The sequence below is a fragment of the Mustela nigripes genome, chromosome 12, assembly GCF_022355385.1.
Source record: "Mustela nigripes isolate SB6536 chromosome 12, MUSNIG.SB6536, whole genome shotgun sequence".
NCBI classification, from domain to species: Eukaryota; Metazoa; Chordata; class Mammalia; order Carnivora; family Mustelidae; genus Mustela; species Mustela nigripes.
In genome coordinates, this window is record NC_081568.1 from 137,695,621 (window position 1) to 137,712,710 (window position 17,090).

Here is a 17,090-nt window from a genome sequence, read left to right on the forward strand (position 1 = left end):
AAACTGCCAGGAGTCCAGGCAATGCAGTGCCGTCCAGGGGAGCAGAATTTCCTGGGCAGAGCACCTCCTGACCCTGGCCTCCTCCCAGGAGAGCCCCACCTCTATGAATGCACATTCAAGGTCTAAAATACAGAGCAGTTGCACAAGCCATTGCCCGGGCAGTGGGTGGGGAGGCATAGAACTTCCTGGCAGGCTTTTAGAGCTCAACAATAAAACACCTATAAGCCTCTCTGAGGCCACAGAGAACTCTCTGGACTTCTCCTATAGGAGGGAAGCGCTAACCTCCACCCACCCATGTGATGAATCACACTGTGGCAGTTTTCTGACATATGAGGCTGGCATCAATTCTGAAATTTCTCTGTAGCATTTCCCGCTCTTGGTAAGGGAGTAGGAGTTAGACATGATCCTAGTACTTTAACCCCTTAGCTCTTTTTTGAAAGTCTTTGCTATGCAATGATTTTATAGAGAAAAGAAGATTCCCAATCAACAGCTCAATTAAGAGCGTTTCCCTGGGTTGGAGGAAACAGGGAGTGGCACCTTATTTCAGAGAGCACAAGGGTGGGAAGGAATCCAGTTTTTCTGGAGACCAAGGAGTTGCCTGAAATCACCACCTGAACCCTCTTGTTCCCTGAAAAATAATAGGCCTTATTGTGAAATTCAAAAATCCTGCTCAGGAAGAAGAGAAGGGAAGAAAAACAGCAACAGTTGGCTCTGAAATTTCCTGGAGACAAAAATGCCAGCCCTGAGGAGTTGCAGCCCACTTGTAACTCTGCCCCACGGAGTGTGACGAGCCCTCCCTTCCCTTCACCACCGTGTGTCTGCGCGCAAGCACGCAGCTGCTCAGCAAATGCAGAGCGATGGCCCACCACGTCACGGTCATGGTCACGCTCCTGCCACAAGAACCCTGAGCAGGCTTCCCGCTCTAGACAACCTCCAGTGGTCTCCAGGGTTTCTTGTTTCCTTGCTTTACCCCCTTTCCCTCCGTCTCTCCATACCCCGATCTCTCTCAGAAGAATCTAAGTCCTGTAACACTTGTGCTGGGAGAGGGCTTTACTTGGCGGCTTTTGGTTTACAGGATCGTTGGTGAACAATCAGTCTGTCTGGCAGGAAGGTACGCCCACAAATATTACAGGGAACCAACTGGCTCAGGGCACTGGTCCAAGCAGCTTCATTTAAGGCATCAAGATCATAGAAACCTTTGGCTGGAAAGTTAAAGAAGAAAAAAAAAAAGAAAGAAAGAAAGAAAGAATAAGAACAGAAAGAAAAGAAAAAGAAAAATGGTAAAACATGGATTAGTTTTTATTCTGGACAACTATACCCTACTTTTTATGGAAAATATTTTCAGGAAATACCTGTTGACTGAGGGTTTAGACAAATCATACTACTTTTGCCAAAAAAAAAAAAAAAAGTACCACTCCCTCTTTCAAGAGTTGAGTAAAAAGTTAGCTATGAACCAGAGACTTTTTACTCCTTGGATTTTAAAAAGGGGAAGACATGGTTTTATGTGTTATGATATGCATTCTTCACTAATTATTAACATCTTTGCTTACACATTATTATCTTGTAAATACAACTTTTGGCCTTCTTTCAATTGACTCTAAATATAAACTTACAAAGGGAAAAGAACATGCATTTGTGTTTTCCTCTTCTGTAATCCTTCAGTGGAATGTTCTGAAAGGCCAAAACTGACAGTTCGGGGTGAATTTAGGATGAATAATATCCTAAAAATGTATCTTCTCGTCATGGCCATAAACTCAGAGACTCTTTAAATAATTAAAGCAAAGAATGCAAACAGAATAGTTAATCTGACGAAAAGAAGTGTCCTTAAGAAAACAACCAAGACATCTGAGAGATGTATAATCGTCATTGGCAGAGCATAGGAGAAAAGGCATATGGCTTTATTTTAGAAAAACAGTGTGGGATTTAGCTTTAATAAACCTTATTTAAATAGAATGGCTTTAGTACATTAAATTGACTGTGTCTTCGAATCGCCCAAAATAGGCCCCCCTAAGTGTAGCCAGGCACTCAAACCTAAATTGCATACTTTTCTTTTTATCATTTTCACATCAAACATTTCTTCATTAAAGCCCAGGCAATTCTCCTGTGACTCCCTCCTAATGGTTCACACAAGCATAGCAAACTTGAGATTCCTATCCTGCTACTCCTCATGTTCTTGATTTTACTCCACGGGAAGTTAAACTCCAGCAGAACTTCGTTTTTTCTCCTTCAGACAAACCCAGTATCTCTTTCCACGCAGGATACGAACGTGTATTTTGAGAGCTTTGAAAACTACTGAAAAGGGAATGGCACGGACTTTCTCCTTACTCATACGATGTAACATGGATTCAAAAATTCCAGAGTACCCGTTGGGTCTCACTGGGGAGGATTCATCGCATTACTAAAAGTTTTTGAGTAGGGCTTTGACTTTGGATCTGGAGGAAGGGTTGTCTGGACCCCATGACCACAGGAAGTCCATAGGGTGGGAATGGGAATTCTCTCAGCCTCGAGAGGAAAGGACACCTTCAGAAACAAAAACAGCATGGCACCCAGAGGACGACTGCAGGGAAGTACAGGGATAGGTCCCACCATTTCCATCTGGGGCCAGTAACAGACTATGGAACCCCTGAGGGCCTTCAAACCAGTCGTTTCTCTCTCCTCTTCTAGACTTGTGCAGAGAACGTGATAAAGTCAGAAGTGAAGAGAACAGATTTTTAACACCACACAGAATTGCTAGGAAGAGAGTTTCAGTGCGGTAAACCACGTCTTTGTGGGCAAATGCTCTCATTTCATGGATGGATGTGTTCACCTTGAACACTTTTCCCACCTGAATGATGGGTTCTCCTACTGTTGGCAAGGACTGTGAAGAGTCAGGTCCTGGCAGCCTCTAGAACTTTATCATGGCAACCTAGATTCCACTCTGTGGAAGTTAGAGAACTCTTCTGTGTCACATTTCTGACAAGAGTGCTCTGGACTCATTGATACTGAATGACTTGGAGGTACCCTCTAGTTAGGCAAATCTACAGTTACAGAAAGAGGATTAATGAATTGAATGGTAACTTTCTTAAAACCAAGAATGATTTTCCTTTGAGGGGATCTGCTGAGGAAGTGATGACAGTAGAAATAAGATGAGCGAGGCTGAGTTGGTCTGGCAAACATTTTCTGAACTACTTTGTTCTCGCCCCAAACGAGCAAACAAAGGCTCCATAAAGAGGCCGCACACAGCAGTTTACAGGGTTTCATTTGGCGTACGCCGTGCTGTACGAAGTATTAATTGCAAAATTTGGAAGATCTGGGCATTGCATATCAATTTCTGGATTTCCAGTTTCCTTTGTGTTAGCAAAAATATGCCCACATGGAGGGGCGCCTGCGTGGCTCAGTGGGGTAAGCTTCTGCCTTCGGCTCAGGTTGTGTTCTCAGGGTCCTAGGGTGGAGCCCGACGTCAGGCTCTCTGCTTGGCCCGCCTGCCTCTCTGCCTGCTTATGATCTCTCTCTGTCAAATAAGTAAATAAAATCTTTTTAAAAAAATATGCCCACATGGGAATAAATTTCTTAAAGGTAACAGCAGGAAGCAGGTAGCAGTGATCTCCTTTAGAGAGAGTCAGCATTCTCCCACTCACCATGGTCCCCACCCTCTCTTTTGTCACATGTGGACCAATTTATTCATTTTGCACCCTGGCTGGTGGACCCTGCAAACTGTGAGTCTGCTATGCTGCTCTGTGAACACCAAGTCATAGTCATATTTGAAAACGTGTCTCTAGGTGCCCTCTAAGATTTTTTAAGCTTTGTGCTTCTTAAGTATGAAGTTTGATAATACATGAAAGTAGCTTTTGGGAAATACAGGGAGTGCCAGTGGGTCTCCTTCCTTGCCCAGTTTTGACAATAGTGGCTTTACGTCTTAGCGTCTGAGGCCCTTTGGTCAGGCATTCTAGAACTGTTTTTCCTATTTGGTTGTAATCAAGACAGTAAATGTTGCTGATTTCAGTTGTTTGAATAAGTAAGAAAGGAATACCTCTCCTCTAATAAGTTTGGAGAGAAAAGTCTCCCTTACACACTTAAGTCTTTTCTTCTTTTCTCTTTTTTTCAAAAACTTACCAGTAATGGTCCTGACTTCTGGTTTTTTAGGTTCGGGTCTCCTTAACTCTTTTGGTAACAAGTTGTTTTCATTATGCCACTTTTTCAGACATTGTGGTTCGTGGATGGCGATAGACTTTGTTCCATATTCACGACCACAAATGTAGCAGATAACTGTTGGTGGACGCCTTATCATTGTTGGCTACAGGGAATATAAAATATCTGTTAGACAAAGTGCAAGTGTAGAAATAACACTTTAAAATTATAATACATTCACATTAGCTAGATAATCACAGTTTTTAAAATTCCAACCAGTCAGGGAAACTGAAATATTTTTGGCGATTAAGAGAATAAACCACGTCATCTGAGTGGTTGGGAGTGGGGGAGAGGGTGTGGGTTTGGGAGGACGATAAGAAATTAAAAAGAGATGACCAGAATTCTACAGATTGGTACTTAATAAAATGTGTTTTCTCATTTAATAATTCTTGCTTACTTATCTTCTGGCCATTCTCCCTGCTAGGAGACTATGGAAATTAATTAGGTATGAATCATCTTTTCAATAACATCAGGCTCTAGTAGGCCAATATTCCTGAGAAGTAAAGTCATAAGTGTCATTGGAGAGTCTAGAGGAGACACTGTGTACCGTCCCACATTCCCTCACCTGAAAAACTTCCTGTGATTCTAGGTCTTTTTGACCTGGAACAGGCGCCACCCACAGGCAGGGCAGCTCATCTTTCACAAGTGGGAGTTGCTCGATAATGGCCACTTCACCAATCAGGCTGATTCCATGCAGTGTTCCAAGAGCGGGACTGCACCTCCCCTGCTCATTGCCACCCTATACAGACTTCCTTCTCTTCCCTGTCTTCCTCCCTCTACTTTACTGGGGTTTCCTGGGGTCACCTCCCCAATGAACTGCTTGAACTCGAGTTTTTTTTTCTTAGCATTTGTTTCTGAGAGAACTAAATCTATGGAAGAGTGAAGGATAAAATGGAATAGGGAGTTTCTGCTTCTGCCCAGGGTATAGAAAGTGACAAAAAAAGATTGCTCCCACCTAAGCAATAAGAACAAATCAGATAACTTCTGGAACTATAAGTTCTTAGTGTGTTGGAGAATCAAAGTTTCAAAGTACCTCAATGAACTAGAAGGACCACCTGAGTTTGAGAGTGCATCAGCCCGACCAAAAGAATATCTCCCAAGCTGTAACCTTATGTGAGTATGAGGCAGCAGGTGTCTGCCACAGAGAAAAGGCAGAACAGCTGAGTGAGAACCCTAGGGAAGGCAGGCATGCAGGAACTAGCTACATAAGCCCTCCAACCCACCATGTCTTACACCAGGAACAGTAAGGCAGTGGGAGGTGGCAGTCTAACAAAGCAGAGAGACCCTCATCAATTCAAGAATGCAGGTCCTGCCTAAATCTGAAGGTAGAGCTGGAGAATTAGACCTTGCACAGGGTACCGGATAAGAACAATCTACTGCTGATGGGAAGGGTGGGAACTAAAGGTGGGGGGTGGGGGCGACTTCCTCTGTGTTGTGTGCATGAAGGGTCTGCAGCAGCCCAAGGGTGCAGCAGGAGAACAGGGAAGAGCCTTGTAAGTACAAGGCAGGGGTGTCTTACCACTGGGGGAGTTTAAAGCCTATAGTGCTTTCAGCTTACCTAAAGCAAGGACTGAACACTGGAAATAGATGGTCACAGAATTCTTAGATTTTTTCTGAAACTAATCTTTTAAACACAGACTGTGATATGTTAAACGTGCAAATTTTAATCTCTACAGTAATCACAAACCACAAGCACATGCAAAGAGGCAGAACTAAAAATTCAACATGGCGGGGGGTGCCTGGTGGCTCAGTGGGTTAAGCCTCTCCCTTCGGCTCAGGTCATGATCTCAGGGTCCTGGGATAGAGCCCTGCATCAGGCTCTCTGCTCGGCGGGTAGCCTGCTTCCCCCTCTCGGCCTGCCTCTCAAAAAGAGAGTTGTGATCTCTTTTTCTCTGTCAAATAAATAAATAAAATCTTAAAAAAAAAAAATTCAACATGGGACATAGAATATCAGGGAAAAAAAGGTAAGTTAACCACTTGTCAGAGAAAGATAGGAAAGAAGGAATCAACCAACCAACAAACAAACAAGGACAAGAGGAATAGAATTAAAACACTAAGGTGATAGGCGTGCCTGGGTGGCTCAGTGGGTTAAAGCCTCTGCCTTTGGTTCAGGTCATGGTCCCAAGGTCCTGGGATAGAGCCCCGCATTGGGCTCTCTGCTCAGCAGGGAGCCTGCTTCCCTCTCTCTCTCTGTGCTTGCCCCTCTGCCTACTTGTGATCTCTGTCTGTCAAATAAATAAATAAATAAGAAATCTTTAAAAAAAAAAAACCACTAAAGTGATAGATTGACACTTAAATATATCAATAATTGCAGTAAATATAAACAGACTAAAGAATATAATTAAAAGGTATGGATTGACAAACTAGATTAAAGAAAAAGCTATAGATGAAAAACCCAACTATATATTGTTTACAAGAAACATGTTGTATGAATAAAGACACAATCAGATTACAAGCAGTAGGATGGGGAAGAAGTTTCATGTAAACACTAAGCAGAAGAAGGTGAGTATGGCTCTATTAGTAACACATAAATGAAATGCAAAGGTTGCAAATGTTTCTTCCAGTTGTAAAGATCAGGGAAGCCTGAAGGAAGTAGCATTTGAAGAATGCGTGGAGTTTGGATCACAAAAGGTGTTGGAGACAGGAAGCAGCATGAGCAGAGTCTCAGGGACAGGAACCTGATGAGTAGAGAAAAGAGCAACCAATATAAAATACTTACATTAATAATAAGAAATAGTTGCCCAGTGATAAGTGTGGTCTTGAGAACTATCATCAGATAGTTTGGCTTCAGGCATGTTATCAACAACCATGAATGCCATACTAAGATCTGGATTTGTTTTCTAAGTGGTAGGAAGCTATTCAGCAGGGGAATGACCTATAATTGCATTTCTCGAAAATTAGTTTGGCAATAATGTATCTCAAAGGGCTGTGCTGGCAGCATATCTACGAAAACTTGAGCATCCACAGAAATCACGGATCTAAGAGAACATCAGTTGGCGATGTCACTTGAGGAAAAGGGGAAACCTGGAAAGGCAGGTTAGGGAAGGAGGAAAAAAGTGGAATCTGTTCTGGACCTGTTGCATTTGATATCATAGTAGAACTCAAACATAAGTCCAGCCAAAACAGCAAATAGAGGCCTGTCATTTAGAATTCATGGGTTTCAGAGCTATGCACACAGAGACGATGTCTAAAACCATGAAAATTTCCAGAAAAGGAGCAGATAGAGTATGTACGGAGGGAAAGTCCTGAGAGAATATCTACAACAAAGAGATTGGGCAAAGGAAGTCACAGCCTGGAAAGACAAAGGTTCAAGTTCGTAATTAAAGAAACAGGGCATGGAGACAAAAGATTCAGTTCAGAATTCTGGAAACACTTCTGGTTTCCAGAAAGGCGGTGTCATTGCTTCTGTGCAGTGCCACAGGGAGTAATGGGGTCTTGAGAAAAGTCGCTAGATTTGGTTGCCGACAGATTATGTACCAGTGAGTTTTCAGAGTTGAGCTCCAATGGAGGGATAAGGATAAAAACGAAACTGTTTAAAGTTAAGATCAAGGAAAAGAGAAATATACTTTCAAAAAGTTTGCAGAAGGGAAATTTGAGACATAAGTAGAGTTGAAGAAAGATCTGTTTTGGGGACACCTGGGTGGCAAAGTTAGTTAAGCCTCTGACTCCCAGTTTCTGTTCAGGACCTTATCTCAGGATCATGAGATCGAGCCCCACATCAGGCTCTGCTTTTAGCAAGGATCTGCTTGAGATTCTTTCTCTCTTTCCGCTCCTCTCCCCTGCTCTCTCTTTCTCTCTAAAATAAATAAATCTTAAGAAAAAAAAAAAAAAGCTCTGTTTGGTTGTTGTTTTCGGGGTAGAGGTATCTCAGGCAGAGAGCAGGTTAGGACTGAGAGAAGAAGGCTAAGTATGGGAATGTCTCAGAGGAGGTAGGAGGAGATGTGATCCTCAGAGGTAATTAGAGATGTTAGCCTCCGATGACAAGGAGAAAAAAGAGAGAGAGATCGATTGTCAAGAAGTGAGGCACAGGGGCGCTTGGGTGGCTCAGTGGGTTAAAGCCTCTGCCTTCGGCTCAGGTCATGATCTCAGGGTCCTGGGATCGAGCCCCTCATCGGGCTCTCTGCTCAGTAGGGAGCCTGCTTCCTCCTCTCTCTCTGCCTGCCTCTCTGCCTACTTGTGATCTCTATCTGTCAAATAAGAAAAAATATTAAAAAAAAGAAGTGAGGCACAAGAAGGAGCTCCTATGGGATGACTTTAGTCTTCTAACCGTGAGGCAAACCATCTTCAGAGAACGAACAGATTCAGATTCTGGGAAACAGAACAGCAAAAATTATGGGGGTTTTTGCAAAAACAAACTGAGATTCTCTTGGCACCATGGAGAATGTAATACTGATAGTGACTCAATTAGGGAAGACTACTAAGACCCAGTTAGGTTGAGCTGCAAAAAAACTTCAGTGGAATGAAAAGACATTTTCCAGTGTTTGTAAGCAGCACGGGGTGACATGAAAGCAGAAACAAATTAAATTGATGGTGTGGTTTCCTTTGGGGATATAAGACACCATAAAATGTGTGCATGTTTGAGAGGCAACTAGCTTTTTACAAAGGTGAATGGGGGTTACACCTGCAGCGTGAGGAGACAGAGCAAAATCACAGTAAGAAGAAAACACGTTTCTGGTTTCTGCATACCCAAACCGAAACGACGATTCTAGAGGAGTAAAGCCACTAAGACACAGCAAGCAAAACGGAAAATGGCGTTACTCCTGAGATGATCCATTTTCTGAAAGATACACGTTATTTGCTAGAGGGGAGATGGGTGAGGGATGAGTGAAATAAGGTAAAGGGGATTCGGAGGTACCAACTCCCAGTTATAAAATACGTAAGTCATGGGAATGAGAAGTACAGGTAGGGAGCACGGTCAGCGATATCGTAGTAACATTGTATTGTGGCAGATAGTAACTACACTGGCCTGGGGTAAGCAGTGGGAATTTACAGAATTGTCCGATCACTATGTTGCACACCTGAAACTAATATAGCATGGTATAATATTGTATGCTGACTAGACTTCGATAATTTAAAAAAGGATAATTTTAAAAATATTTTAATTAATTAATTAATTAATCAATTAGAGAGAAAGAGAACGGGGGGGAAGGGCAGAGGGAGAGAGAATCACAAGGAACCTCTCAGCTCCATGCAGAGCCCAATCTGAGGCTCAATTTCATGACCCTGAGATCATAACCTGAGCCAAAACCAAGAGCCAGATGCTTAACGGACTGAGCCTCCCCGGAGCCCCCAAAGTATCATTTTTTAAAAAGCACATTATTTGAAGTAGAATATTTTTCTTCTATTATTCTATGCTGAAGTATGCCAGTAAACTACATTCATCAAAAAATGCCTACATCGCGTTTAGTCTTCTTTTTATTTGCTGTGTAACAGGATCTAATGTCTGAAAAGTGACTTTAAAAATATCTGGCAAATTTGAGACCTAAGAGAAAGGCTAAAGCAGAAGCAGTAATTTTCAAAATATCCATTAGTTTCTTACTATTTTTTACAGATTCATTTACTTGAAGATTAATTAAATACAGGCTTTTTAAAGTTTAATATGAGAAGCTCGCCTTTTTACTTTGCGAATAATGAATATTAATATTCCATATGGAAAGTATGAGCCAAATCCAGTATTTAACCAAGCATACAAGCCGGATAAATGGCACGGGTCATTAATGGAGACGTTCATGTCACATTGTCAGGTTTCTTTTGGAAGGAAAAATTAGAAGAAAACAGGCAGATCCAGAGGACAGATGATAGGCACAAAATAACTTAAAGGGATGTGGGAGAAAATTAATACCATAAAAAGGCTAAGATGTTCTATATTATATTTTCCAAAGCTTGGTCCATGCTCTATATTTGTGGTTGAACTGTAGTTGAACCTGCAACACACTCCATATTCTTAGGTTTTAACATTTTACTCCTAAGCCTGCTCCAGAGAAGTGTAAGCAACCCAGAACACAGCTGAAGAGAAAAATGCATCCCCTCGGGGTGGAATGGGAGATAAGAGAACCTCTTTTACTTTTCATTAATGTCACCATTGTCCGTTGGAAACTTACAAAGAGAGCGGAAAAAGTTCCATCCCCTGGTCCCCGCCACCCCCCCACCCCACCAGTTTGTTCTTCAGCCTCTTTTCTCTGGTGTTTTGAGCTGGTTGGGGGTGGGGGGACGATGGAGCGCAGAGGGGGGCGGTCAGCGCCCCAGGGGAAGAAGAAAGGGCACAGGGTCTGTGTGCCAGGACAAGACACAGCCCAGCTAAGCAAGGCAGGCAGGCACACTGAGGCTTTGCCGGGGCGCAGCTCGGGGGTTGTCTACCTGGGGTCTTTCCAGGACCACGGATTCCAGGAAACCATAATCAAAGGAAGGCAAAGAGGAAGCCGATAAAAGTTCCAGCAGAGCAAATGGTTAGATCAACAATTTTCCTGTCAACATTTCAGATATTCTTGGGGTGAGGTGTTAATTTTTTAACATTAAGGTAAAAGAATTTTTTAAGAAGTTAATCCCTGATTCTGTGGAATTGTTTTATGGTGGGGAAAGGAGGGAGGAAGTTTATTAAGGGCTCATCACAAATTTGCTTTTGCTTCCTGATTTCCTGAGAAAGTCTACTAAGGCTGGAGATGGACAGAGGGCATCGAGCCCTTCAGGGAAAGCTTTCGCATGTGTGTATTTCTTTTAACTTGAATCCACTAACTTTCATATGTTTCCAATCATTTTGCTGGCTACCATTGGCATTATCATTTTATTTTCCATGCAGTGTTTTTTTTTTCTTCTTCTTTTTGCTATGTCTTTTCTCTACTGAGAACACTTCATGTTTCATCTTTCGGGCCAGGACTGTGCATGGCAAAGGAAAGTGGACATTTAACAACTTTCCTGAGTCACTGTGGGGGAATGACTGGTCATCCACGTATTACTTTTATAGTTTAAAATAAGTAGCAATCACAACAAATGTTGGTGAGGATGCAGAGAAAGGGGAACCCTCTCTCTCTTTTTTTTTTTAAGATTTTATTTATTTGACAGAGATCACAAGTAGGCAGAGAGGCGGGCAGAGAGAGAGGAGGAAGCAGGCTCCCTGCCAGGTAGAGAGCCCGATGTGGGGCTCAACCCCAGGACCCTGGGATCATGACCTGAGCTGAAGGCAGAGGCTTTAACCCACTAAGCCACCCAGGGAACCCCAGGGGGAACCCTCTTACACTGTTGGTGGGAATGCAAACTGGTGCTGCCACCATGAAAAACAGTATGGAGGTTCCTCAAGAAGTTAAAAATAGAGCTACTCTATGGCACAGAAATTGTGCTACTGGGTATTTATCCAAAGAATACAAACACTCTAGTTCAGTACATGCACCCCGATGTTTAGCAGCATTATCTACAGAAGTCACACTATGAAAGAAGCCCAGATGCCCATTAATAGACAAATGGATAAAAACTCGTATAGTATATACAATAGAACATTACTCAGCCATCACAAAGAATGAAATCTTGCCATTTGCAGTGACATGGAGGGAGCTAGAGATCATAACACTCAGTGAAGTCGGTTAGAGAAAGAGAAATACCCTGTGATTTCACTCATAAGTGAAATTTAAGAAACAAAACAAAAGAGCAAGGGAAAAAAGAGACAGAGACAAGCCAAGAAACAGACTCTTAACCCTAGAGAACACATTGATGGTTACCAGAGCGGAAGGGCATGGGTGAAATCGATTTCATCATGAAATCGGTGATAGGGATTAAAGAGCGTTCTTGTCATCATGAGCACTGGGTAATGTAGGGAAATGCCGAATCTCTATAATGTACACTTGAAACTAATGTAATACTGTAGGTTAACTACCCTAGAATTAAAATAAGATTAAAATAAAATAAAATATAAATAGCTGTGGAATACCACCATCTAAGCGATAGAAACAGAACAAGGACCAACAAGGTGCGTGTTTTGGCATGAAACAAGGTATTAACAGAAGAAGAATGGAAAAAGGTCCTAAAATCCTAGACTAGGAAATCTATTTCAAAAGCTTCCAACAGCTCCCAGTGATCTCCCTGACAGTTCAGGCTGAAAGGAAACCCAGTAAACAGCACAACTCAGTTGCAATAGAGCTTGTAGAAGGAAGTAGAACAACTGGTTGAGGGGGAGACATATGCCTAATGGTAAGTAACGAAAGAGATACTGATAAGTATAATCAAAGTCATTACTAGCAATTTTGCAAAAGATCAGAAAAACTCTACATTTTGTCCTTCCTTATGCTAATCCCACAACAAAAACTAAGTAATGATAATGTGAAATTATATTTGTGTGATATCATTCCTACATTAGGGGAACATAACCAACCCAGCAAGGTAGCTTTTTGGAGATTTGTGGTGAAATAGAGATTAGTGATGCTCGTGGGGGCAATAGACCCCTTTGAAGATCTAATGAGTTATATGGCCATCTCTCCAGAATAATAATTTCCATGGATAAAGAATTAGGGGTATGATTTTGAACAACTGGTGGACTCTGTAAAGCCCAACCATTACCCCCAGGAAGTGAGCTCTTGGGCCTTTAGTCGAAGCAAACCTTTTTTATTCCCCCCAATAGATGCTTCTTTGTGTGAGGAACCATTTGGCACCATTTAATGCCTCAAAATGCCTCAAAAAAGGGCTGAGTTGAAGCAAGAACTTATGAGATACACCATGTCTGGCTTTAGGATGATCTTCAGTCCTGCTTTGCCTAAAACAGTCCCTGTGATGCCGGTTGTCTTGACAATTAACAATAGCTCCTTCTTGAATTCTCTAAGATGCCCCCATTTGGTTAACAAATTATGTAATCACTCTACTTCTGATCCCTTTTGGAAAACATGATTTAATAAAACAGAAGCAATCAAGAGATGAAACGACCAAACAAGCTCAGAAATCTCAAAGCCATGACTCTAAGACTGGCTTTGACCTTGGAAATTGGGGGTTTGAGAAGAGAATGAAGAAAAGAACATTCCTCAACATATAAAAATACTTACCAAAAATTGAGAAAGGAAGGAGAGGGGCCAAGATGTTAACGATACTAAATTCTTTACTGTCATGACAAATAGCCACTTCAAACAGTATAAAATTGAAACCCAGAGTTACACGTTTTTTTCCAAATCTGGTATTATCTTTGTTTTTTAACTGCAGCGGGTCCTTTAAAAATGAATATTTTTTTAAAGATTTTATTTATTTATTTGACACAGAGAGAGGGATCACAAGTAGGTAGAGAGGCAGGCAGAGAGAGGGGGGGAGGCAGGCTCCCTGCTGAGCAAAGAGCCCGATGTGGGCCTTGATTCCAGGACCCTGAGATCATGACCTGAGCTGAAAGCAGAGGCTTTAACCCACTGAGCCACCCAGGCACCCTAAAAATGAATATTCTTTAGTGAAGAAATATTTATCTGAAATTCAGCAATACCATCACCATCTCTTTGGTTTCTTTCTGTCAAAATCAAGTAAAATTAAATATAGTATCTCTATTTTTTCCTTTACTAATATCTGTATTAATAACTTAGTCATGACTACCTTAGTCCCATGAAAACATCTGCGTGCCTGTTTATTTATATATGTTTGTGCACAGAGAGAGATTCCTGGAATAATAATCACTTAGGTCAAACAAAAAGGAGCTTGGAACAATTTTTATGCCAACGTTTGTACTTTACTAGTGGCTTTAATTTTTTTATAATAAACATGTGTCATTTTTATAAGAATAATAAAATAAGAAGAATATCAACTCCAGGGTCAAAACTTCAGTTGGAATTAGGTAATCCAATTAGTCCTAAATGGAAAAATCAAGTAGAGTCCAACACACTTTCTGAACATTCCTTAAATAACTGATAAAAGATGGTATAATCAAGCCTGTGTATATAATCCAATCTAGTGTTGTTGTCATCAGTTAGTAACTGGACCTAGAATTAATGTTATAAATGAGTAGTTTTGCATAGCATAAAATAAAACTGTAATGCAAAATGAAAATATTTACAGTATTTTAAATTACATTATTCCAATAGTACCATTTTATTTTGTCAGCCGTTCATAGTTGGACATACATCAGTCACATGTTTATATGACATAACTTAATTGAAGCCCTAGAATTTTACTCCATTACTTTAAAAAGTGATAAAAAGGCCTGGAAAAAAAAAATCTGAAGACAGAATTTAGCATGAGTTTGTTTCCACCTAAGATAATCTAAATACAGCACTTCCAGATATTTTCATTTTTTTCAGCCTCGGTTGTCTGATCTGGTAGCGTTAGCCAAAGTATGATTTCAGAAATAGCTAAGTGGGACCGTATGGTATTAGCCATCTTATGCTGAAAAGTGGCAGCCAAAGAGATAATCTGGGGGGATGGATGGATTGAACCATCCCCTGGGTCCTCTGTTGTCCAATTGTGGCTGGACTGACAAATCAACATAGAATTTTCAGCCTCCCAGGTCCCCCACTCTCGTCTCTGCACTTGACTATGTTTTGTGCAGACTTGGTGTGTCTGATGTGGTATCCAGAATTTCTGTGGTTTTCCGTGGCTACAGAAGAAAGGCCAACATTTCATGTTGATTTCACTCATGCCAACCTTAGACCTATGAAACAGGTCTACTAGCCACACCAAACTCAACACCAGACCTGAAGCTAGAGCCAACAGTCCTCAACTTTTCCTACCTTCATGACTTTACTCATCTGCTCCTTCCAGCAATAAATGTTTAAATGGAGGATAGCATCTTCCTGTGCTGGAGGTTATGTGGCGTGCCAATCCTTAGCTTTCTTTAGTAATGGAGACTAGCATATCAACTACTTGTTCAATTAGAAGGAAAAATTGGTTAAGTGCCATGATAGACAGAGCCCCACAGGAGCCTGCCATAGGAAGGAAGGAAGGAAGGGTTTTGGCCAGAAGCTAGTAAAGTGGGCTGTTGAATAGGTAGAACTGTTCAACAACTGTTTAATATTACTGTAGTCAGTTAATTTGAGCACGTTAAAGTCGGTCATGAAGACTGATTAGAGAGAGTATGAGAGCAAGGACCAGTCTATTCAAAATAGGCACACTGAAAGCTTGGCACCTCTTCAAAGCATCCTGCCACCTTTCCACTTTGGTCCTGACCCCAGACTCCACCTGCCTGCCACAAGAAGCTAGCCACGCCTCAGGCGCTGGGGCATGATTGGACAGAAGAGACCTGCAGCCAGTACTTTCTCTGCCAACTGAGTGGCATCAGCCACAACTAAGACACAGTGCTGTTTGGGATGTCAGACAGAGGGAGGGCAATGAGAAAAGTAATGAAAAGTGTCTTGATTGTACTGAGACCTGAGTGTAAGGATGAGGACCTCATCCTTTTGAGGCAGAATCAGATGAAGGCATGGCTCACGTTGGGGCATTTGATACTTGTCACAGATTAAACCGTCTTGATTTCTTTCTTGTTGAGAAAACGCAGAAAGATTTTGCCTTCCCTGAAGTAGAAAGCATTCTTAAGTGATAATAAAAGCAGTAAGGCACATGTTGTGATGAGCACTGGGTGTTATATGCAGCTAATGAATCGTTGAGCACTACATCAAAAACTAATGATATATTAGTATAGTATTATTATACTAATATTAGTATTAGTATAAGCTGGCTAACTGAACATAATAAAAAAATTTTTTAAGAAAAAAAATAAGGCAACTGAAAACACCTGTAAATAGATAAAGTATCACACTGCCATGGCATGGACTTAGCAATAAGTACCACTGTTGTTTGTACCACTGTGGATAGCCCTCAGAGCCATGAGGCTGATATCTCATGAGCCATGAGACATGAAGAGCCCATTGCTGCCGGATTCCAGGGAGAGAAAATCCGCACGAAGCTGTGGTGCTTAAAAATCAAATCAGGGGTCTCCAGGAGGTAGAAGCAAGAATGAAGGGTATAAGGAATCTTCGGGGTGATGAAAATGTTCTGTGTCTTGATTACGGTGGTGATGTAACAGGTATATAAAACTGTCAAAACCCATTGAGTTGCGTGAGTTTCATGAACGTAGTTTATTGTTTGTCTTTCATTCCTCAGTAAAGGTTAAAAACCACTCACGCAGACCTCGTTTGGGGGAGCACTTTGCTTTGTGGTGACCACGGATTGCAGTCAATTTCAAGTCAGCAGTACACCCCATCAGAGGAAATCACAGAATCAAATGATGTATTTTAGAGCGACGTTTGCCGGGCACTAGAGACTATTGTTAAGATGTCTAGGTTTGCACGCTTTTAATTTGTCTCCCAAGAAATTCTTGAAAAGAGAAAAAAAAATATCACGGAAGAAAAATGAAAAAAGAAAAAGAACTAGAGAGAATTAGAAAACATTTTATTGAGTACCCCCCCACCCTGAACATCAACATTTTTAAGAGGGACAATGCACTGGGGAGCAGCAACCCCATTCACATATAATTTCATTCAGGAAAGTCCAATTCTAGACTGTCAGGCCCTTGCTCTGGGGCAGGGATGAGTAGTTTGAAAGTAGGGCTATTCCCCCGTGCCCATATGTGTGGCATCTGGTCTGTTGAGAACATCACTCATGCCAGTTTCTATCTTCTAGTAAAAGGAACTTCGAAGTCCTTAAGTATATGAGTGTGTGTGTGTGAGAGAGAGAGAGAGAGAAAGAGAGAGTCAGAGAGAGAGAGAGTGCACAAAGGACACAGGTCAGTTCAGTCACTTTCCGCAGGTGATGTCAGGGATATCCAAAGGCGTTCTTTGCTTCAAACTATCCATGCCTTTGCATTTCCTTTGGCTATGTCCTTGACCCCCTTGCAGCCTACAGTTATCATCTCTCGGTTCATTCCCCTCAAGAGGAAAGAGAGAGAGACAGTCCTGAGAGCTTTGGTTCTAGAAGGCCACTAGAGAACAGACGAAGCCTCCCACGTTTGTGCACTGGGAAGCAGACGTTTGCTGGAT

General features: G+C 41.7%; 1 protein-coding gene across 1 annotated transcript in view; it reads right to left on the bottom strand.

Moving 5' to 3' along the window:
• Positions 1 to 661: 661 nt before the first annotated feature.
• LOC132028030 (zinc finger protein 474-like) overlaps positions 662 to 17,090 on the bottom strand; it is a 56,342-nt gene continuing 39,913 nt past the window's right edge. The window contains exons 3-4 of the mRNA XM_059416685.1: positions 4,093 to 4,273; positions 662 to 1,202 (exon numbers count right to left, since the gene is read on the bottom strand). Of these exons, the coding sequence (XP_059272668.1) occupies positions 1,051 to 1,202; positions 4,093 to 4,273 (333 nt within the window). The 3' untranslated portion in view covers positions 662 to 1,050. The remainder of the gene's footprint in view (positions 1,203 to 4,092; positions 4,274 to 17,090) is intronic.